Source organism: Rhinopithecus roxellana, chromosome 5, assembly GCF_007565055.1.
Source record: "Rhinopithecus roxellana isolate Shanxi Qingling chromosome 5, ASM756505v1, whole genome shotgun sequence".
Lineage (NCBI taxonomy): Eukaryota > Metazoa > Chordata > Mammalia > Primates > Cercopithecidae > Rhinopithecus > Rhinopithecus roxellana.
In genome coordinates this window covers 74,191,183-74,214,285 of record NC_044553.1, presented here as the reverse complement: position 1 = coordinate 74,214,285, position 23,103 = coordinate 74,191,183, and the positions used below count along the sequence as shown (strand labels likewise).

The 23,103-nt window shown below is 43.7% G+C and overlaps 1 protein-coding gene across 2 annotated transcripts in view; it reads left to right on the top strand.

Moving 5' to 3' along the window:
- The window catches only part of CHRM5 (cholinergic receptor muscarinic 5), a 101,308-nt gene extending 78,709 nt beyond the window's left edge, over positions 1-22,599 (top strand). The window contains exons 2-3 of one of the 2 annotated variants that reach the window (XM_010386320.2): positions 1,818-2,148; positions 17,812-22,599. In XM_010386320.2, the coding sequence (XP_010384622.1) occupies positions 17,888-19,486 (1,599 nt within the window). In that variant the 5' untranslated portion in view covers positions 1,818-2,148; positions 17,812-17,887 and the 3' untranslated portion in view covers positions 19,487-22,599. The remainder of the gene's footprint in view (positions 1-1,817; positions 2,149-17,811) is intronic. The other variant, XM_030930997.1, reaches the window with a different exon arrangement.
- The last annotated feature ends 504 nt before the right edge of the window (positions 22,600-23,103 follow it).

Sequence of the window (23,103 nt, the reverse complement as noted above, 5' to 3'; positions counted from 1 at the left end):
CAAAAAAAAAATAATAATAATAAATAAAGTAATTTAATGACTTCAGGAACAGACCTCTCTGCCACCTGAATTTCGTCTAAAAGCTCAACTTTATTCTTACATTCTCTTTTTCTTAGAGCTCTAAAGATGAACTCTTTCAGTTCAAGGACTATCGTATATCCCTTTTATATGACCCACAGCAGCTAGCACACTAGTGAACACAAAGTATGTTCTAAAGAACATGTCACACTGAAATCCTGCTCTGGATATTATTGCTTCAGAGATATTAAGAAGTCATTTCTTAATCACCACCTTATCTTCAGTCAGCAATTTGATTCTACCAATCAAAAGGAGTTAGATATATCTTACTTTAAAATATTCACCACAAAAATGCAAGTCCAGAACCTCCCTCATTCATTCACACATTCCTGTACTGCAAGTCCTTCCTCACATTTAACACAGTGGTACCCCAGTGTGTTTTAAGCCTACTTTGTCTTGATTTGTCCTTGAAACGGAAGGAGGGAAAGAGTCACTCATCAATATTCCACATAACAATATGAGCTGGTTATCATGAGGTCCCAATATCATTGGATTGTAGATGCCATTAAAGTTTTCCACTGTAGTTGCTGTAGAAACAATGAAGAGTAGCAAGGACAGGTTCAGGCATAATGCTTCTCAGAGAAAAAAAAAAGGGTGTTTCAGAAAACAAAGGCCTAACCTCACCTTAGGAAAAGTCTCAAAAGTTGGCAAGGCCACTCGACAAGAAAAGGAATTCATTTGGTACACAGGGTTACCTTTTTTGATTCTTATGTTAGTTTGCTTCATTTGTAATGTATCGACAGCAAAGAACAGGAAACAATCGGCCAAGGTTGGAAACACAGAGGCTTTTATTTATTTTTATTTTATTTTATTTTTTTTGAGACGGAGTCTCGCTCTGTAGCCCAGGCTGGAGTGCAGTGGTGCGATCTCAGCTCACTGCAAGCTCCGCCTCCCGGGTTCCCGCCATTCTCCTGCCTCAGCCTCCCGAGTAGCTGGGACTACAGGCGCCCGCCACCTCGCCCGGCTAGTTTTTTGTATTTTTTAATAGAGACGGGGGTTTCACCGTGTAGACCAGGATGGTCTCGATCTCGTGACCTCGTGATCCACCCGTCTCGGCCTCCCAAAGTGCTGGGATTACAGGCTTGAGCCACCGCGCCCGGCCCAGAGGCTTTTATTACTGTGGGAGTCTTTATCTTATGTTGTGGTAGAAAATAAACCTGGGATAATTACTGCTCTCTCTTAATGCTGGTACCCTAAAAATAAACATACTCTAGATGGTGGGATGAAAAATGGGAACTTTTAAAGTTTGAGTAATCAGGGAAGAGCTCAAAAGGATCCACACTCCCAGATAACCACTTACATTTCATTTGCCTCTGCAACTTTCCTCAAAAATAAGTTACCCCTTCATAAACACAAACAATGATTGAAGAAGTTTATTGTGGAAAACATTCAGGCTGGAAACTCAGTTTTCATACTCAACTATCATCCAAAAAAAGAAATCAATCCATCAGCCGTGGAACCTACCTTATGTCCCAAATCCCTTTGTGGAAAGATCTGTCCAGCAGCCTAGGAATCAGGAAAAGTCATTCCCCCAAAAAGTGAGGCAGGAAAAAAAAAGGGGGGGGGGAAGAGAAGGCAGAAATCTTTAAAGGCTAGTTGTATTAATTTCAAACAGGAGAAAAAAAATTTTTAACTCAAGTGATTTTGGAAGGCAGAGGGGGATTCAAATGTTATTGCACATTGCATTGGAAAATTCCAATTTAACAGTCCCTTTGTGAGCGATCATTCCCCTTTTCTAGGAACTTAGGAAATCATTCTTAGCCTTGCAACTTAAAATATGGTACGTGGATCAGTAGCATCAAGAATACTTAGGAGCTTTTCAGAAATGTGCAATTGTGAAGTATGGCCAAGATGGCGGGTTAGAAGCAGCAGCAGTCTGCAGCACTCATGGAAATGAGTGAAGGTGTGAGTGAATACAACACCTTCAACTGAAATATCCAGGTTCTCGCTTTGGGACTAATCAGGCAAACAACTTGACCCACAGAAAACAAAGAAAAGCAGGGTGGGGCGACTGCCCACCTGGGAGCAGCACAGAGCAGAATGAACCCCCACCTCCAGCCAAGAGAGGCGGTGAGGAATTGAGCAACCCCACCAGGGAAACCACGTTTCTGCACAGGTCTTTGCAACCCATGGAACAGGAGATCCCCTTGTGAGCCCAGGCCACCGGAGCCTTAGGTCCAACACACAGAGCTGTGCAGAGCCTCAGCAGAGCAGCCACTCAGGCACACACAGAGACCTAGCAGTTTGTTTGTTTGTTTGTTTTTGAGACAGAGTCTCACTCTGTCACCCAGGCTAGAGTGCAGTTGTGCGATCTCGGCTCACTGCAAGCTCCGCCTCCCGGGTTCACGCCATTCTGCTGACTCAGCCTCCCAAGTAGCTTGGACTACAGGCGCCCGCCTCCACGCCCAGCTAATTTTTGTATTTTTAGTAGAGAAGAGGTTTCACCGTGTTAGCCACGATGGTCTGGATCTCCTGACCTCATGATCCACCCGTGTCGGCCTCCCTAAGTGCTGGGATTATAGGCGTGAGCCACCGCGCCCAGCAGAGACCTGGCAGTTTTACATACTCCAACCCTGCGATCCCTGGCAAGGCGGGAGGTCCATCTGCACATACCCCTAGGAAGAGGGCTGAAACCAGGGAGCCAAGCAGTATCTTTCTGCAGGCCCCACTTCCCCGGCACCTCACAAGGTAAGACCCACTGACTTGGAATTCCAGCCAGCCAACAGTAAAAGCTAGAGTCCGCCTGAGATAGAATCGAGCTCCCAGTGGGAGCATGACTATTATCTCTGTGGTTCAGTTGACTTAGCTATTCTAGCTTGCGGCTTTGGAGAGTCCAAACAGTCCAGACAAGGAAAGGTCCCTCCCAGCGCAGCACAGCTGCTTTGTCAGATGGTGGCCAGAGTGCTTGTTTTGTCTTGTTTGGTTTTGTTTTTGGAGATAGAGTCTCACTTTGTCACCCAGGCTGTAGTGCAATGGTGCAATCTCGGCTCACTGCAACCTCTGCCTCCTAAGCTCAAGTAATCCTCCCACCTCAGCCTCCCACACCCTGTTTCCCAGGATGAGGGACTCTCCACACCAGATCCAGGAAATAAGAAATCAAAGGGTGCCTGGGAGAAGGGATGGGGTCAAACAATAGGACCAAGTGAGTGGAGTAGCTGGGACTACAGACACACATCACCATGCCCAGCTTGTGTGTGTGTGGGTGTGTGTGTGTGTTAGAGACGGGGTTTCACCCTGTTGCCCAGGCTGGTCTCAAACTCCTGAGCTCAAGCAATCCACTAGCCTCGGCTTTCCAAAGTGCTAGGATTACAGGCGTGAGCCACCACGCCCGGCCAGACTGCTTCTTTAAGCAGGACCTGGATTCATTCCTCCTCACTGGGTGGGATCTCCCTGTGGGAGTTTCACCCGCTTCAGCCAGGGTTATATGGACAGAGCTCTGATCTTTCCCTGGGATAGAGCTCCCAGAGGGAGGGGCAGCTGCCATCTCTGTGGTTTGGTTGACTCAGTTGTTCCAGCCTGCTGGCTTTGGAGAGTCCAAATGGTCCTGACAAGGAAGGGTGCCCCCTAACACAGCACAGCTGCTTTGCCAGATCATGGCCAGGCTGCTTCTTTAAGTGGGACCTAGATCCATTCCTCCTCACTGGGCAGGACCTCCCTATGGGGGTTTCAGCCACTCTAGCCAGGGTTATACAGACAGAGCTCTGATTTCTCCCTGGGATGGCACTCCCAGGAGGAGGGGCAGCTGCCTTCTCTACAGTTTGATTGACTCAGCCATTCCAGCATGCTGGCTTTGGAGAGTCCAGTCTGGACAAGGAACAGTCCCCCCACAATGCAGCACACCTGCTCTATCAAAAGGCAGCCAGACTGCTTCTTTAAGCAGGTCCCTGATTCCATTCCTCCTGATTGAGACCTCCCAACAGGGGTCTGCGGCCTAGGTGTGTCTGGGCCAGCAACAGGTCAGTATGTCCCTGGGATGGAGCTTCCAGAGGAGGCAGCAGGCTGCCACCTTTGCTGTTTTGCATACCTGGTGGTATGTTTTGGAGCATACCACCGGGTACGAGAAAAACCGAGATGACTAGGGTCTGGAGTGGACCCACAGCAAACTGCAGCAACGCTATGGAAGAGTTGTCTGACTGTTAAAAGAAAAACAAACAGAAAACAACAACAACATCAACAAAAAAGACCCCACAGAAACCTATTTCAAGGTCAGCAACCTCAAAGATCAAAGGTAGATAAGCCCACAAAGATGAGACAGATTGAACACAAAAATGCTGAAAACTCAAAAAGACAGAGTGCTTCTCCTCCTCCAAATGACTGCACACCTCTCCAGCAACGGCACAGAACTGGGCTGAGGCTGAGATGGCTGAATTGACAGAACTAGGCTTCTAAAAGTCGGTAATAACAAACTTCGCTGAGCTAAAGGACCATGTTGTAACCCAATGCAAGGAAGCTATGAATCATGGTAAAACAATGCAGGAACTGACAGCCAGAGTAGCCAGTTTAGAGAGGAGCATAACAGACCTGATGGAGCTGAAAAACACACTATGAGAACTTTACAATGCAATCACAAGTACCTCTAGCAGAATAGACCAGTGGAGAAAAGAATCTCAGAGTTTGAAGACTATCTTTCTGAAATAAGACAGGCATACAAGAATAGAGGAAAAAAGAATGAAAAGGAATGAGCAAACCTCTGAGAAATATGGGATTATGTAAAGCCAAACCTATGGCTGATTGGGGTACCTGAAAGAGATGGGGAGAATAGAACCAAGTTGGAAAACATACTTCAGGATATCATTCAGGAGAATTTCCCCAGCCTAGCAAGATAGACTAATGTTGAAATAGAAACAATGCAGAGAACTCCAGTAAGATACTCCACAAGAAAACCAACCCCAAAACACACATCAGATTCTCCAAGGTTGAAATTAAAGAAAAAATGTTAAGGGCAGCCAGAGAGAAGGGCCAGGTCACCTACAAAAGGAACCCCATGAGACTAACAGCAGGCCTCTCAGTGGAAATCCTACAAACCAGAAGGGATTGGGACCAATAATCAACTTTTTTTTTTTTTTTTTTTTTTTTTTTTTTGAGACAGGGTCTCACTCCATCACCCAGGCTGGAGTGCAGTGGCACGATCTCAGCTCACTGCAACCTCTACCTCCTGGGTTCAAGCAATTTTCTCCTCTCAGCCTCCCAAGTAGCTGGGACTACAGGGCTACAGGCACCTGCCATCACACCCAGCTAATTTTTGTATTTTTAGTAGAGATGGGGTTTCACCTTGTTGGTCAGGCTGGTCTTGAACTCCTGACCTCAGGTGATCTACCCACCTTGGCCTCCCAAAGTGCTGGGATTACAGGTGTGAGCCACTGTGCCTGGCCTCAACATTCTTAAAGAAAAGAATGTCCAGACCAGAATTTCAGATCCAGCCAAACTAAGCTTTATAAGTGAAGGAGAAATAAGATCCTTTGCAGACAAGCAAATGCTGAGGGAATTTGTCACCATCAGGCCTGCCTTGCAAGAGCTCCTGAAGCTTCCATATTAAGCACTAAATATGGAAATATGGAAAGGAAAACCAGACACTACAAAAACACACTGAAGTACACAGACCAGTGACATTATGAAGCAACCACATAAAAATGTCTGCAAAATAACCAGCTAGCATCATGATGACAGGATCAAATTCACACATAACCATACTAACCTTAAATGTAAATAGGCTAAATGCCCCAATTAAAAGACACAGAATGACAAGCTGGATAAAGTGCCAAGACCCATCAGTATGCTGTCTTCAAGAGACTCATCTCATATGTGAAGACACACATAGGCTCAAAATAAAGGGATGGAGAAAATTTTACCAAACAAATGGAAAACAGAAAAAAGCAGGGGTTGCCATCCTAGTTTCTGACCAAACAGACTTTAAACCAACAATATCAAAAAAGAGAAAGAAGGGCATTACCTAATGGTAAAGGGTTCAATTCAACAAGAAGAGCTAACTATCCTAAATACATATGCACCCAATACAGGAGCACCCAGATTCATAAAACAAGTTCTTAGAGACCTACAAAGAGATTTAGATTCCCAAACAATAATAGTGGGAGACTTTAACACCCCACCAACTATATTAGACAGATCATTGAGAGAGAAAATTAACAATGATATTCAGGACCTGAACTCAGTTCTGAATGAAGTGGACCTGATAGATGTTTACAGAACTCTCCACCCCAAAACAACAGAATAAACATTCTTATCATCACCCACAGAACTTACTCTAAAACTGATTACATAATCAGAAGTAAAACACTCCTCAGCAAATACAAAAGAACTGAAATAATAACAGTCTCTCAGACCACAGTGCAATCAAATTAGAACTCAAGATTAAGAAATTCAGTCACAACCACACAACTACATGGAAACTAAACAACCTACTCCTGAATGACTCTTGGGCAAATAATGAAATTAAGACAGAAATCAAGAAGTTCTTTGAAACTGAAACAAAGAGACAAAGTACCAGAATTTCTGGGATGCAGCTAAAGCTTTGTTAAGAGGGAAATTTATAGTACTAAATGCTCATATTGAAAAGCTAGAAAGATCTCAAGTTAAAAACCTAACATCACAACAAAAAGAACTAGAGAATCTAGAGCAAACAAACTCCAAAGCTAGAAGATGACAAGAAATAACTAAGATCAGAGTTGAACTGAGGGAGATAGAGACGAGAAAAACACTTTTAAAAATCAACAAATCTAGGAGCTGGTTTTTGAAAATAGATAAAATAGATAAACCACTAACTAGACTAACAAAGAAGAAAAGAGAGAAGAATCAAATAAACACAATGAGAAATGATAAGGGAGAAATCACCATTGACCCCACAGAAATCCAAACAATCATCAGAGAATACTACAAACACTTCTATGTAAGTAAACTAGAAAATCGAGACAAAATGGATAAATTCCTGAACGCATACACCCTCCCAAGACTAAATCAAAAAGAAACTAAATCCCTGAATAAACCAATAATGAGTTCTGAAATTGAGGCAGGACCAGACAGATTTACAACAGCATTCTACCAGAGGTACAAAGAGCTGGTACCACTCCTACTGAAACTATCTGAAAAAATTGAAAAGGAGGGACTCCTCCCTGACTCATTCTATGAAGCCAGCATCATCCTGATACCAAAGCCTGGCAGAGATACAACAAAAAAGAAAACTTCAGGCCAACATCTTTGATGAACATTGATGCAAAAATCCTCAATAAAATACTGGCAAATGAAATCTAGCAGCACATCAAAAAGTTTATCCACTACAATCAAATTGGCTTCATCCCTGGGATGCAAGGTTGGTTCAACATATGCAAATCAATAAATGCACATCATCACATAAACAGAACTAAAGACAAAAATCACATGGTTATCTCCACAGATGCAGAAAATCCTTTGATAAAACTTAAATCCCTTCATGTAAAAAAAACTCTGAATAAGCTAGGCATTGAAAAAACATACCACAAAATAATAAAAGCCATCTGTGACAGACTCACAACCAATATCACACCAAATGGACAAAAGCTGGAAGCATTCCCCATGAAAACCAGTACAAGACAAGAATACCCTCTCTCACCACTCCTATTCAACATAGTATTCAAAGTTCTGGCCAGGGCAATCAGGCAAGAGAAAGAAATGAAGGTATTCAAATAGGAAGAGAGGACATCAAATTATCTTTGTTTGCAGATAATATAATTCTATGTCCAGAAAGCCCCATCATTTCAGTCTAAAAGCTTCTTAAGCCGATAAGCAATTTCAGCAGTCTCAGGATGCCAAATCAATGTGCAAAAATTGCTAGCATTCCTGTACATCAACAACAGGAAAGCACAAAGCCAAATCATGAATGAATTCCCATTCACAGTTGCTACAAAGAGAATAAAATACATAGGAATACAGCTAACAAGGGAAGTGAAAGACCTCTTCAAGGAGAAATGCAAACCTATGCTCAAGGAAATCAGAGAGGACACAAACAAATGGGAAAACATCCCATGCTCATGGATAGGAAGTATCAATATCATGAAAATAGTCATACTGCCCAAAGTAGTTTATAGATTCAATGCTAATCTCATTAAACTACCATTGACATTCTTCACAAAATTAGAAAAAACTACTTAAAAATTCATATGGAACCAAGCCAGGTGCAGTGGCTCAAACCTGTAATCCCAGCACTTTGGGAGGCTGAGGTGGGCAGATCACTTGAGATCAGGAGTTCGAGACCAGCCTGGCCAACATGGCAAAACCCCATCTCTACTAAAAATACAAAAATTAGCCAGGCATGGTGGTGGGCACCTGCAATCCCAGCTACTCAGGAGGCTGAGGCAGGAGAATTGCTTGAACCCAGGAGGCAGAGGTTGCAGTGAGCCAAGGTCATGCCACGGCACTCCAGCCTGGGTGACAGAGTGAGACTCCATCTCAAAAGAAAAAAAAAAAAAATCATATGGAACTGAAAAGAGCCCATATAGCCAAGATAATCTGAAGGAAAAAGAACAAAGCTGGAGATGTCATGCTACCCACTTCCAAACTATACTATAGGGCTACAGTAACCAAAACAGCATGGTACTGGTACAAAAATAGACACATAGGCCAATGGAACATAATCGATAATTCAGAAATAAAACCACACATCTACAAACATCTAATCTTTGACAAACCTAACGAAAACAAGCAGTGGGGAAAGGATTCCCTGTTTAATATATGGTGCTGGGAGAACTGGCTAGCCATATGCAGAAAATTGAAACTGGACCCCTTCCTTATACCTTATACAAAAATTAACTCAAGATGAATTAAAGATTTCAATGTAAAACCTGAAACTATAAAAACTCTAGGAGAAAATCTAGGCAATACCATTCAGGACATAGGCAAAGGCAAAGATTTCATGATGAAAACATGAAAAGCAATGACAACAAAAGCAAAATTTGACAAATAGGATCTAATTAAACTAAAGAGCTTCTGCACAGCCAAAGAAACTATCATCAGAGTGAAGAGGCAACCTACAGAATGGGAGAAAATTTTTGCAAACTATGCTTCTGACAAAGGGCTAATATCCAGAATCTACAAGGAACATAAACAAATTTACAAGAAAAAAACAACTTCATCAAAAAGTGGGCAAAGAACCTGTATGAACAAACACTTCTGAAAAACAGACATCCATGCGGCCAAAAAACATATGAAAAAAACCTCGACATCACTGATCATTAGAGAAATGCAAATCAAAAACACAATGAGATCCCATCTCACGCCAGTGAGAATGGCTATTATTAAAACTTGAGAAAACAACAGATGCTGGCAAGGTTGTGAAGAAAAAGGAACACTTTTACACTGCTGGTGGGAGTGTAAATTAGTTCAACCGTTGTGGAATACTGTGTGGCAATTCCTCAAAGACCTAGAGGCAGACAAACCATTTGACCTAGTAATCTCATTACTGGGTATATACCCAAGGGAATATAAATAATTCTATTATAAAGATACATGCACGTGTATGTTCATTGCAGCTCTATCCACAATAGCAAAGACATGGAATCAACCTAAATGCCCATCAACATTAGACTGGATAAAAAACTGTGGTACGTATACACCATGGAATACTATGCAGCCATAAAAAGGAACGAGATTATGTCCTCTGCAGGGACATAGATGGAGTTGAAAGCTGTTATCCTCAGCAAACTAACACAGGAACAAAAACTAAACACCGCATGTTCTCACTTATAAGTAAGAGCTGAATGATGAGAGAACACATGGACACATCCAGGGAAACCACATACGCTGGAGCCTGTGGGGATGGGGGTGGGAGGAGGGAGGACATCAAGAAGAATAGGTAATAGACGTTGGGCTTAATACCTAGATAATGGGATGATCTGTACAGCAAACCACCTGGCACACGTTTACCTATGTAACAAACCTGCACCTCCTGCACATGTATCCCTGGACTTAAGATAAATGTTGGGAAGAAAAGGAACAAATGGTTGCTTGAAAACAATTTTAAAACATCTTAAAAATAAATAAGCCAGGCACAATGGCTCATGCCTGTAATCCCAGCACTTTGGGAGGCTGAGGCGGGCGGATCACCTGAAATCAGGAGTTCGAGACCAACCTGACCAACATGAAGAAACCCCGTCTCTACTAAAAATACAAAATTAGCCGGTCGTGGTGGCACATGCCTGTAATCCCAGCTACTCAGGAGGCTGAGGCAGGAGAATCACTTGAATCTGGGAAGTGGAGATTGTGGTGAGCCGAGATCACGCCATTGCACTCCAGCCTGGGCAAAAAGAGTGAAACTCTGTCTCAAAAAAAAAAAAGGTAAATAAATGAGGCCAAGCCTGGTAGCTCACACCTGTAATCTCAGCATTTTGGAGGCCAAGATGAGTGGATCACTTGGGGCCAGGAGTTTGAGACCAGCCTGGCCAACATGATTAAACCCCATCACTACTAAAAATACAAAAAATTGTAATTATCTGGGTGTGGTGGTGTGCACCTGTAGTCCCAGCTACTCAGGAGGCTGAGGCAGGAGAATCTCCTGAACCCAGGAAGAAGAGGTTACAGTGAGCTGGGATCGTGCCACTGCACTCCAGCCTGGGCAACAGAGTGAAACACTGTGTCAAAAAAATAAATACAGGCCGGGCGCGGTGGCTTATGCCTCTAATCCCAGCACTTTGGGAGGCTGAGGTGGGCGGTTCACGAGGTCAGGAGATCAAGACCATCCTGGCTAACATGGTGAAACCCCATCTCTACTAAAAATACAAAAAATTAGCCAGGCATGGTGGCAGGCACCTGTAGGCCCAGCTACTCGGGAGGCTGAGGCAGGAGAATGGCGTGAACCCGGGAGGCGGAGCTTGCAGTGAGCCGAGATTGCGCCACTGCACTCCAACCTGGGCAACAGAGTGAGACTCTGTCTCAAGAAAATAAATAAATAAATAAATAAATAAATAAATAAATAAATAAATATAAATAAATAAATTGTGGAAATGCAAGCCCCATCCTTCTACAATTTAACGAGATTATCCAGGTAATTCATATGCATACTAAATTTTGAGACACACTGATTATAAAATCCTGGTGACCTCAGGTGATCTGCCCACCTCAGCCTCCCAAAGTGCTGAGATTACATGTGTGAGCCACCACACCCAGCCTAACTAAGCAGGTATTGTTATACATGTTTAACAGATGAGAAAGCCAAGAACTCAAAATATGGTGAGGGCTGTTTTCACTACACGAACTTCCAAGGCAACTAATAACTGCCATTTCCCTAATTAAGAATAGAGGAAAGTTGACAGCTAAAATTAATACAGTTTCCAATTTTTTCTACTGTGAGCCTATAAGAGCCTGAAAGCATTTTAAAGGATAAACCATTAATTCCAGTCTCTTAATTCCATATATGGAAAAACTGGGGCCCAGAGAGAATACATGGCTTGTCTCAAATCACAAGATTTTATCCAAAATTAGAACTCCTACTCCATACTCCTAGTTCATTGTGGTTACTAAAATGCATTTCCCAAATGTGATTCATGGATTCCACAGGATATTAACAGACATTCCTCTGAGAAAGGTTAGATAAGCTAAGCCACCTCTGTGTTAAGCCAAATTAAGTAATGTTCTCTACCGCAGAACCTCCCAGCTTTCACTAGGCTAATGTGTCTTCTGAATCTTTAAGTGCTCTACATACTACATTCTCAATCTATCAGATCATGAAACCTTTTCAATCAAGTATTTGAAGTAGTCCTAGACTTTGGGCAGACTCTGAGGAAGACTGTGTTAGCCTTGGCTCTCCTCAAGGTTGTTCTGCTTGAATAAGTAGGAGCAGTTTGTTATGCCCCTAGAGATAGAGCACCAACCAAAAAAACTAAAGAGGAAGGGCCAGGTGTGGTACAATCCCAGCATTTTGGAAGGACAAGGCAGGCAGATCACTTGAGGCCAGGAGTTCAAGTCCAGCCTGAGCAACACAGAGAGACGCTATCTCAAAGCAAAATGAAACCAGAAAAAAATTAGCTGGGGATTGTGGCACATGCCTGTAGTCCCAGCCACTCAGGAGGCTAAGGCGGGAGGATCCCTTGAGCCCAAGAGGTTGAGGTTGCAGTGAACTATGATCACACCACTGCAATCCAGGGTTAGCACCATGAAGCATCTAAAAGAGCCAGTTTGTGGTCATGAAAATATTGCCTTATTAATGAAAATGTTGCCTCATTATTTTACCCTGTCCCTTAATAACCATGCCTCAGGCTCATTCCTACCAGGGGAAGAGTCTTTTTTTTTTTTTTCAGATGGAGTCTTGCTCTGTTGCCAGGCTGGATTGCAGTGGTATGATCACGACTCACTGCAACCTCTGCTTCCCAGGTTCAAGCGATTCTCCTGCCTCAGCATCCTGAGCAGCTGGAACTATAGGCACATGCCACCATGCCCAGCTAATTTTTTTTTTTTTTTTTTTTTTTTTTTTGTAGTAGAGACGGGGTTTCACCATGTTGGCCAGGATGGTCTTGATCTCTTGACCTCGTGATCCACCCACCTCGGCCTCCCAAAGTGCTGGGATTACAGGTGTGAGCCGCCGCGCCCACCCGGCCGGAATAGTCATTTTGATGCTCTTGTTGCTGGATTGCTACTTTGTAGTGAACATTCCCCTGTGTCAGTCACTGGTTAAATACAAAATGGATTATCTCATTTAATACTTAAAACAATCCTATGAGGTAAGGACTCTTTTTATCCCCACCTCAAAGTTTAAAATCTGAGACTCAGGTTAAGTAATGTGTCCAAAGTCATACAGTAAGTTGGAGCCGTATGTTGTGGCCCACACCTGTAGTCCCAGCTACGTGGGAGGCTGAGGCAGGATAGCTTGAGGCCAGGGGTTCCAGCTTCAGTGAGCTATGATGGTGACACTGTTCTCCAGCCTGAGTGACAGAGCAAGACCTTGTTTCTAATTAATTAGTTAATGTCACAGAGTAAGTAATGGAACTAGGTTTTTAATCTGAAGCTGACCAATGCCAAATTGTTATATGATGGTGAGGTGATGTTACCACTGTAAATTATTTTCTTTTCCCTTTTAGCAAAGAGCTTATTCCATTTATCAGAGAGAGAGAGAGAGATTTATTTTTATTTTAAAGGATTGGGTGACATGATCGTAGGGGCTAGCAAGTCTGAAATCTGTAGGCAAGTTGGAAAATCCAACAGGAATTGATGTGGCTGTCTTGAGTTCTAAGGCAGTTTGGTGACAGAATTCCTTGCTCTTTTCATTCGGCACCTCAGTCTTCCCTTAAGGCCTTCAAATGATCGAATGAGGCCTACCCGCATGATGGTGGGTAATCTTTACTTAAATTCCACTGATTTCAGTATTAATCATAACTGTGAAGGTATTTTCAACCTTCACAGCAATATCTAGACTGGTGTTTGACAAAACTGGGTACTGTAGCCTAGCCAAGTAGACACATAAAATTAACCATCACACTATTGACAAATAAAAAATTATAGGAGGTCATTGTTTCGGACTAAGCTCTTGAACTAGGCTCCAACAACCCAGAATAAAAATCAAAATGGAGCCACCCAGGCAAACCTAAACTAAGTTGTTATTTGACCTGAGAAATCAGGAGAGAGAGAGAGCCAATTTCCCAAACAGACCACTGCAAATCTTCAATCAGCATGATAAGGAAGTTCTCTCTGCTTTAATTCTAACACACACACACACACACACGCACACACACACGTAGCCTGAAGTAACCTGATATTAACTAACCAGTTATTTTCTGTTGTTCTGTCTGGAAGTAACTAATACACTCCTTGTTCTTTGCTTCTGCTTTCTTCAGGCCTTCTCTGCCTATAAAGCCAAATTCTTCTGGTCAGCTCATCCGAACATTTATTTCACAAAATGAAGAATTGCCTGATTCTGGAATCACAAATAAGGCCAACTGAGATCTTTACATTTGTTTCAATTTTGTTTTTTGACATAATATAATATACAAAGTCATAGAAATGTAGGTATGTTAGTTTCTATAGTCCAATTTCCTTTTCTCTTAATTTTTTTTCTTTTGAAAGGGAGTCTCACTCTGTCGCCCAGGCTGGAGTGCAGTGGCAACATCTTGGCTGACTGCAACCTCCACCTCCCAAGTTCAAGTGATTCTCCTGCCTCAGCCTCCCAAGTAGCTAAGATTACAGGCACGCACCACCACGCCCAGCTAACTTTTGCATTTTTAGTAGAGACAGGGCTTCACCATGTTGGCCAGGCTGGTCTCGAATTCCTGACCTCAGGTGATCCACCTGCCTCAACCTCCCAAAGTGTTGGGATTACAGGCGTGAGCCACCACGCCCGGCCTCCTTATTTTTTTTTAATGAGTAAACAGAAGAAAAAGAAGTACCCAAGTTATACATGTGTCCAAAGGAGTACGTGCCCATCCAAATTCCCAGAACCTTCCGTAAATTGCTTACCACCTGATAATAAAATTAAATGGAAAAATTAAATCCTTCCAAAACACTACGTATTCCTATTTTGAAGAATTGATTAGAGAAATTCAGCAAGCGGTCAGATCATTTTACTACTTCTCTCCAGACTAATGCTCCTCAACACCTGGATGTTGGGACTACCTTCAGAGTCGATGGGGAGTCTGCAAATAGCCGACACAGCTCTCCCAGAAAACCGACTTTTCTCTCAGGTCCTCTCCTGCCCCTCCTTCTCCTGCCAGCCTCTCCAGTTTCACCTTTCACTCCTCAGGTTTCTTTGGCTCCAGCTACCTTGTTTATTTCCATTCCTCCTCTTTTGCCTCTGGGCTTACACAAGCTTTTCCCTTCCCTGTCTGAAACATTCTGGCACTACCATCCCCAGCCTCCACCCACCGTTTGTCTAGCTATTGGTGATTCATTCTTCAAGTCTCGTCTCTTAGGTCTCTTCCTCAGGAAGTGCTTCCCATGTCCACTCAACGAGGTTGGAGGTCCTTCACAGGTGTGCCTGTGGCCTGCTGCACCCCTGCTATTTCCATCTGCTTATTTATTTACATTCCCAACTAGTGTCTTAAGAGCAGAGACATTGGCCTATTCCGTGGTATCGCCAGCATTAGAGTCTGTCCCATAATAAACATTCAAATGGAAGGGGGGCAGGAAAGGAAGGAAGAAAAGAAAGAGTAAAGGAGAAAGGGACTTCCACAGGCCCTTTTTGGCACTGTGTGGCTTAGATCTGACCATTGGAAGACCATCTGTGAATGCATTTGCCCAGAGAATTGTAGAGTGTAGAGCAACTTTGGTCTTTTCAGATGCCAGGGAATCTCTACCTAATGACCTGGCAACCTTAGAATTTGCTTTAACAGCTTGAAGAATGTTGACAACGCCAAGGTGTTAGACGTAGAAGGTAGCAGATGGAGCATCAGGAATGTAGAGGGACCAAAAAGAGGGGCCTTCGTGGGTCAATGAGACTGCCTCTGTTTGGGAGGTGAAGAAGCATGTAAGATTGGGAAGATGGGAGAAGCTGGTTTCCGGTGCAAGACAATATCAACTCGATTCCATGCTGAATTTGAGGTGTTACGAAAATACCCAAAATTACAGCTGCAAATATAAAGCAAAGCCAAGAAAACTGTAGCCCTTCACAAATTTGTCATCTTTATGTCAGTTACTGTGATCAAAAAAGTGTCAAGACTTTTGGTAGAGCAGAAATACCCCATTAAACAAAATTTCCCACATGGGGTATTTTAAGGGTCAACAAAAAGATTTTCACTGGGCACAGTGGCTCACGCCTATAATCTCAGAACTTTGGGAGGCTGAGGCGGGCGGATCACCTGAGGTCGGGAGTTTGAGACCAGCCTGGCCAACATGGTGAAACCTCATCTCTACTACAAAGTACAAAAATTAGCCAGGCATGGTGGCAGGCACCTGTAATCCCAGCTACTCAGGAGGCTGAGGCAGGAGAATTGCTTGAACCCGAGGGGTGGAGGTTGCAGTGAGCCAAGATGGCACCACTACACTTCAGCCTGGGCAACAAGAGCAAGACTCTGTTAGCCGGGCGTGGTGGCGGGCGCCTGTAGTCCCACCTACTCTGGAAGCTGAGGCAAGAGAATGGCGTGAACTCGGGAGGCAGAGCTTGCAGTGAGCCAAGATAGCGCCACTGTACTCCAGCCTGGGCAACAGAGTGAGACTCCATCCCCTCTCTGAAAAAAAAAAAGATTTTTTTTTCCTTTTACCACCCATTATCATGTCAAGGTGGTATTTGTTATATATCATCAAATATACGTTGTATGCACATGTATCTCTAGAAGGAAAAATAAATGGTAGCAGTGGTTACCTCTGAAAAGTGGGGCTTGCAAGCTTGGAGGTCAGAGGTGGGAGGGAGACCTAATTCCTGCCATTTATCCTTTGGTACCCACTGAAATCTTTATCATGTACATAGATTTTTTTAATCTACAAAAGGAAAATTTCCTTTTAGTTTTAAAAGTTAAAATTTGTCAACGGAGGGTTAATTAAATATAGTACATCCATTAAGTGGAATAATGTACAGTCATTACAATGAAAGTGATAGCTCTCGATGTACTGATACAAAAGCTGTCCATGATAATTCATTTGTTAAGTTAAAAACAAAATTCAGGCCGGGCGCGGTGGCTCAAGCCTGTAATCCCAGCACTTTGGGAGGCCGAGACGGGCGGATCACGAGGTCAGGAGATCGAGACCATCCTGGCTAACACGGTGAAACCCCGTCTCTACTAAAAAATACAAAAAACTAGCCGGGCGAGGTGGCGGGCGCCTGTAGTCCCAGCTACTCGGGAGGCTGAGGCAGGAGAATGGCGTAAACCCGGGAGGTGCAGCTTGCAGTGAGCCGAGATCCGGCCACTGCACTCCAGCCTGGACGACAGAGCGAGACTCCGTCTCAAAAAAAAAAAAAAAAAAAAAAAAAAAATTCAAATTGTAAATGGTAAAAGTATTAGTGTATGCATAGGGGAAATTGTATTTAAATATTTATTTATTAGTATATGCATATGGGAAAATGCCAAAATATACACTAAACTGTTAGCATTGATTACCTCTGCAAGTTGGAATTAGAGAGACTTTTGCTTTCTAAGATTTACATTTTGACATTGTTCAAACTTTTATGAGGAATGTATTACTCTACAATCAGAAAAAAGATAACCTAAAACAATTCTATGATATTGCAAATAGTCCAGGAACAGAGAGAAGGTCCTTATCTTCAGCAGCTGGGGCAAATGTCAGATCCCCTAGATGAAAACCAGGTATGCACTTGGAGTTTGTGCATTAGGGCTAAAAGAAGTGGTATAATATAGTCTTGGCTCACAACAGCACCTCAGTAATGTTTAATAATGGAGACTGGGACTATAGAATAGATACCACTTTTTCCCCAGTGCATGACAATTTAGGTATTTACCACCAGAATCTTAAAAAAAAAAGGGGGGGGGGTTTCTGCCCTTATAGGCACTGCAATCTAAGGTGATTTAACATCCCTGCTTTCCCCTCTTTACTGCTTCTCAACAACCCATTTTTTTTTCCTTTCCCTTCACCCTCCTCGTCTTCCCAGCCCTTTTTAAAATTGCCACAAGAGGGCAGCAGCCTCACGCAGAAGAAGGGCACTAGGCCATTGCCAGCAAAAGCAAAAGGATGTCATTAAAAATAGGTGATTTCAGCATCTTGCTCTGAATATGTGTGCAGCCATGTTTAATATTGTTAGAAACTATAAACAATGAATGGACAAGAAAGTCATGCTGCTGTGCGGAGCTAATGTGTTTCCCTCTCTTCCAGATGCTGGCCAACAAGAGCTGAAATACAGAACAGCCTAGAACCTAAGACTATTCTAATATAAAAATTTTGCACCAGGATGGAAGGGGACTCTTACCACAATGCAACCACCGTCAATGGCACCCCAGTAAATCACCAGCCTTTGGAACGCCACAGGTTGTGGGAAGTCATCAGCATTGCAGCGGTGACTGCTGTGGTAAGCCTGATCACTATTGTGGGCAATGTCTTGGTCATGATCTCCTTCAAAGTCAACAGCCAGCTCAAGACAGTTAACAACTATTACCTGCTCAGCTTAGCCTGTGCAGATCTCATCATTGGGATCTTCTCCATGAACCTCTACACCACCTACATCCTCATGGGACGCTGGGCTCTCGGGAGTCTGGCTTGTGACCTTTGGCTTGCACTGGACTACGTGGCCAGCAACGCTTCTGTCATGAACCTTCTGGTGATCAGTTTTGACCGTTACTTTTCCATCACAAGACCCTTGACATATCGGGCCAAGCGTACTCCGAAAAGGGCTGGCGTCATGATTGGCTTGGCCTGGCTGATCTCCTTCATCCTCTGGGCCCCAGCAATCCTCTGCTGGCAGTACTTGGTTGGGAAGCGGACAGTTCCGCTGGATGAGTGCCAGATCCAGTTTCTCTCAGAGCCCACCATCACTTTTGGCACTGCCATTGCTGCTTTCTACATCCCTGTTTCTGTCATGACCATCCTCTACTGTCGAATCTACCGGGAAACAGAGAAGCGAACCAAGGACCTGGCTGACCTCCAGGGTTCTGACTCTGTGACTGAAGCTGAGAAGAGAAAGCCAGCTCATAGGGCTCTGTTCAGATCCTGCTTGCACTGTCCTCGACCCACCCTGGCCCAGAGGGAAAGGAACCAGACCTCCTGGTCATCCTCCCGCAGGAGCGCCTCCACCAGTGGGAAGCCATCCCAAGCCACTGACCCAAGCACCAACCAGGCCAGAGCTGAGCAGCTCACCACCTGTAGCAGTTACCCTTCCTCAGAGGATGAGGACAAGCCCACCGCTGACCCTGTCCTCCAAGTGGTCTACAAGAGTCAGGGTAAGGAAAGCCCAGGGGAAGAATTCAGTGCTGAAGACATTGAGGAAACTTCTGTGAAAGCTCAGACTGAAAAACATGACTCTGACACCCCAAACTACTTTCTGTCTCCAGCAGCTGCTCATAGACCCAAGAGTCAGAAATGTGTGGCCTATAAGTTCCGATTGGTGGTAAAAGCTGACGGGACCCAGGAGAACAACAACGGCTGTCACAAGGTGAAAATCATGCCCTGCTCCTTCCCAGTGGCCAAGGAGCCTTCAACGAAAGGCCTCAATCCCAACCCCAGCCATCAAATGACCAAACGAAAGAGAATGGTCCTAGTCAAAGAGAGGAAAGCAGCCCAGACACTCAGTGCCATTCTCCTGGCCTTCATCATCACATGGACCCCATATAACATCATGGTCCTGGTTTCTACCTTCTGTGACAAGTGTGTCCCAGTCACCCTGTGGCACTTGGGCTACTGGTTGTGCTATGTCAATAGCACTGTCAACCCCATCTGCTATGCCCTCTGCAACAGAACCTTCAGGAAGACCTTTAAGATGCTGCTTCTCTGCCGATGGAAAAAGAAAAAAGTGGAAGAGAAGTTGTACTGGCAGGGGAACAGCAAGTTACCCTGAAAAGTTAACGACTCCTCTCAAAAGAACAATGACCACAGTCAACATCCTCTGAGGAAGAGCAAGCTGATTCTGTTTTGTATATTTTCAAAAAGAAGACATCTCATTTTGAGTCCTTGAAGATGTTTATAAAGGCTCAAGGTCTGTTGCCAAATGGAAGGGGTCACAGCCGCAGCAATTGCTGTCGTATTAAATGACTCTTGCCTAGGACCAAGGCCATTTGATGCCACTGGAGTTTGCCAATGAAGTAAAGAGATAGGCTCATGGCCCCTCACAGGAGGAAGCACACCGGGTAACAGTGAACAGTGACTCAGGGAGCTTTTGTCCCTTCTGTAGGAAATAGCAGAGACCGGGGGAAACCTTTTCCTGTGGAACCTGTCATCGAATTTTGTGCAATATGTATGTGTCTATGAAGCTGTCTTGTGCCAGTGAGAACCAGGAGAATGTACATCAGTGTCACTTGTTAACAAGACTGGCTTCTAAGAATATGTATCGTCATAAACTGATCACTATCTATAATGCAGCTATTATGTGGTCTATACTGTGGTTTGTTTTCCTGTCCCTACATCTGAGTGAAGGTCTGGCTCTTCCCTTTCATATCCAATGCCAATTCCTCGTACTCACTGAACCCATGCTGATCTCCAGGGAACCATCCTTCCTCTCAGAATCCAGCGTCTGGAAGGACTGAAACCTGGTCATACCCAGTCCTTTAAAGGGGCCTCTATTCTGCTAATAAAGTCTCCACAGTCAGTTATTCTAGTTTTTGCCAGTGGAACTTTTTTCCTTTATCTAAAAAAAATATTGTGCATTCTATTTTGTGCCCATTTGAAACCATTCATTTATGCTCTGTTCTTAGGAAGACTAATTGTGTAAGAGTCCTTCACTGGCTGAAGATTTTCTCCAGGCTATTGAATTAAGGTTCTTATATTGTTTTCAGAGATCTTGCTTTCTAATCTCTTCACAGGGCAAATCTGAGCAAAATGTGGAAAACAAATTTGCTTTTGAACTTCTTCCAGAGGCCTTTTGCAGCCTCCAGTTTCCCTTGTTCAGATCCCCAATTCACACCAAGACACAAGCAGGTCAACTGTGCTGCCTCCAAGCAGGGGGTTGCGGGTTGGGGTGGGGGTGGAAAGACTTTCTTTTTTTATAGGTCCTTCAAATCAGGGCCTAAAAATGACTTCTTCATTCCTCTCCAAACTCAGTCAAAAATGAGAAGGCCAGAAAAGCACACTTGAGGGTGCGATGAAGCTGAAAATGATCTGAAAGCTTCGTTTTTAAAAACAAAGTATAGGTCACACTAATGCATAAAAATAAAATAGTTAACATGCATGACAGCATGAGGATTATTAAAAACCACATTTAATTGAAATCTCTGAGTGTGTATCAACAAACTGAATCAAAGGACCTTTGTGGACAAAAGTCCACAAAGAAGCAGTAGTGTGGTGCACAACAAGGATTTTAAAGATGAAGCACTCCTGTCAGACATTATTTAACTTGTTGGTTACATCTGCAGCTGGATTTAAAAATCGCCAGACTTCATGCGTCTCAGTGTAGGCCAGGTCCTTTTCAGTGTCATTTGCTATGAGGATGGAAAAATAGCTGGTTTAGTTGTCCTGGGAATTAGAAATGTACCTGAGTATGGGAGAGCTTCAGCCTAACACTGAAGAGGATAATCAGCCTCTCACAGGATGTCCCAGGGAGGCTTCAGGGTAGTAGAATCTCAGGCAGGATGGGACTGGTCCCCTATAAAGAATTTATGTTGACATGAAACATCTTGCAAGCAGTGCATCTGCTGAGACTTTGTAAAGGGCAGGTTGACACCTGCCAGAAACTGGGTGGGAATAGTAATTGGCTCAGTTCTCCAGCACAGAGGCTCTTGGGCCTCTGCGATGCCAACTGGGTGTGACTTCATGAGCAAACCTGCTCTACCAGCTCCAGATAAACAGTTGAGTCTTCGTTTAAGGCTTTGATTCCTAACAAAGATGAAAATCCCTTCATGAGAATAGGCTCTTAAGCCGATGTTGGGCATTCACCATTTGCAGTTGAGAGTGAGACAAGCTAATTTAAACAAAAGAACACAAATCGGGAAGGGGTGCCACTGAGGGTACTCTTCACACGCTCTGCACTTGCTTAGGACTTGGCCCTTTTTGTTCATCTTTTGTGAAATTGATTAAGAAGTGTATTGCCGGGTGTGGTGGCTCACACCTGTAATCCCAGCCCTTTGGGAGGCTGAGGCAAGAGGACTGCTTCAGCCTAGGGGCTCAAGACCAGCCTGGCAACATAGGGAGACCCCGCCTCTATGAAAAATTTTTTTAAATACCTGGGCATTAGCAGAGCATGGTAGTATGTGCCTATAGACCCAGCTACTTCAGAGGCTGAAGAGGAGGATTGCAGGAGTTAGAGGTTGCAGTGAGCTATGATCACACCACTGCACTCCAGCTTGGGTGACAGAGCAAGACCCTGCCTTTAAAAAAAAAAAAAAAAAAAGAGAGAGAGAGAGAGAGGTAGATGCTTCTTTATCATTGGCTTTGGAAAGCAGCCAGTTTTGCAGACTACCAATGCCTCTTGACATAGACGAAAAATATCCCAAACTACTAGGGACATCTAGACTTCTATAGAATAGGGGCTTTAGTGGGGTCCTCAGAATGAACAGACCCAATTGTAAACTACAGGGACCTGGTGGGTGGGTGGGAGGCGCATGGCCTGACTTGAGATCTTAGGCCTTCTATGCCCCCAGTCTTCAGTCTTTGTCTATAGTAAACTATGTATGACTTTGGCTAGTTACCTACTGGATGCTGTTACTTTGCTATCATTGTAACTTGTTTCCCCGCAACTCTGAATTTGATGGCTTGTCAGGGAATCTGTTTTCCATTCAACTTTTGGTTAAACAAAGCGTTTTGTCAATATTCTCAGCCTTTGCTTTGCTCCTTTGGTGAATGTCCTCTGAAGACAATACTGACGCCAGCTCTTTGTAATTGCGAAATCTGTACCCCAACCTCTGGATTAGAATCTCCAGTTGTCTACTGTAAATACTGGAATTACAGCAAAGGATATGGGGACTGGGCTGCTTTTCTGTATTGTACTAGCACTATTCTAGATATTAAAGAAATTTAACCACTATGTACAGAGCATTTAACTAAGAAAATTGTTTCAGAGTAACTCATTAGATCCATCTATATTGGGGGTCCCACACACCTTTGCATGGCCTGGCCTTTCAAGAAAGTTGGGATTGATACACAGTATGGATACACGTCCTTCTTGCTACCTTTTGTGATTCCTCCTTTCCTCTAAGTTACCAATGACCAAACTAAGATTAAATAATAACAAGAGATCTGTGAGTAAAATGCTTTCCCTTCCCTCTGGGACAAGGGAGGTGGGGCAGACCTCAAACCACAGTCCTTTACCAAGTGGAGACTGCACCAAAAGGGGCAGCAGCATTTCCTCTTCAACTATTTAAAGAGTTGGTGATCCAATCACTTCATTTCCATTGTAAGTGATACGAATTTCCATCTTCCTCATATCGTTTTACTGGTAAAGTTCAAGATAATGTAAACTCTTGCCCAATAAGGACCCCAGATCGAGAGTGTGAGGAAGAAGTGAAATAAGTTTAATGGTCAAAG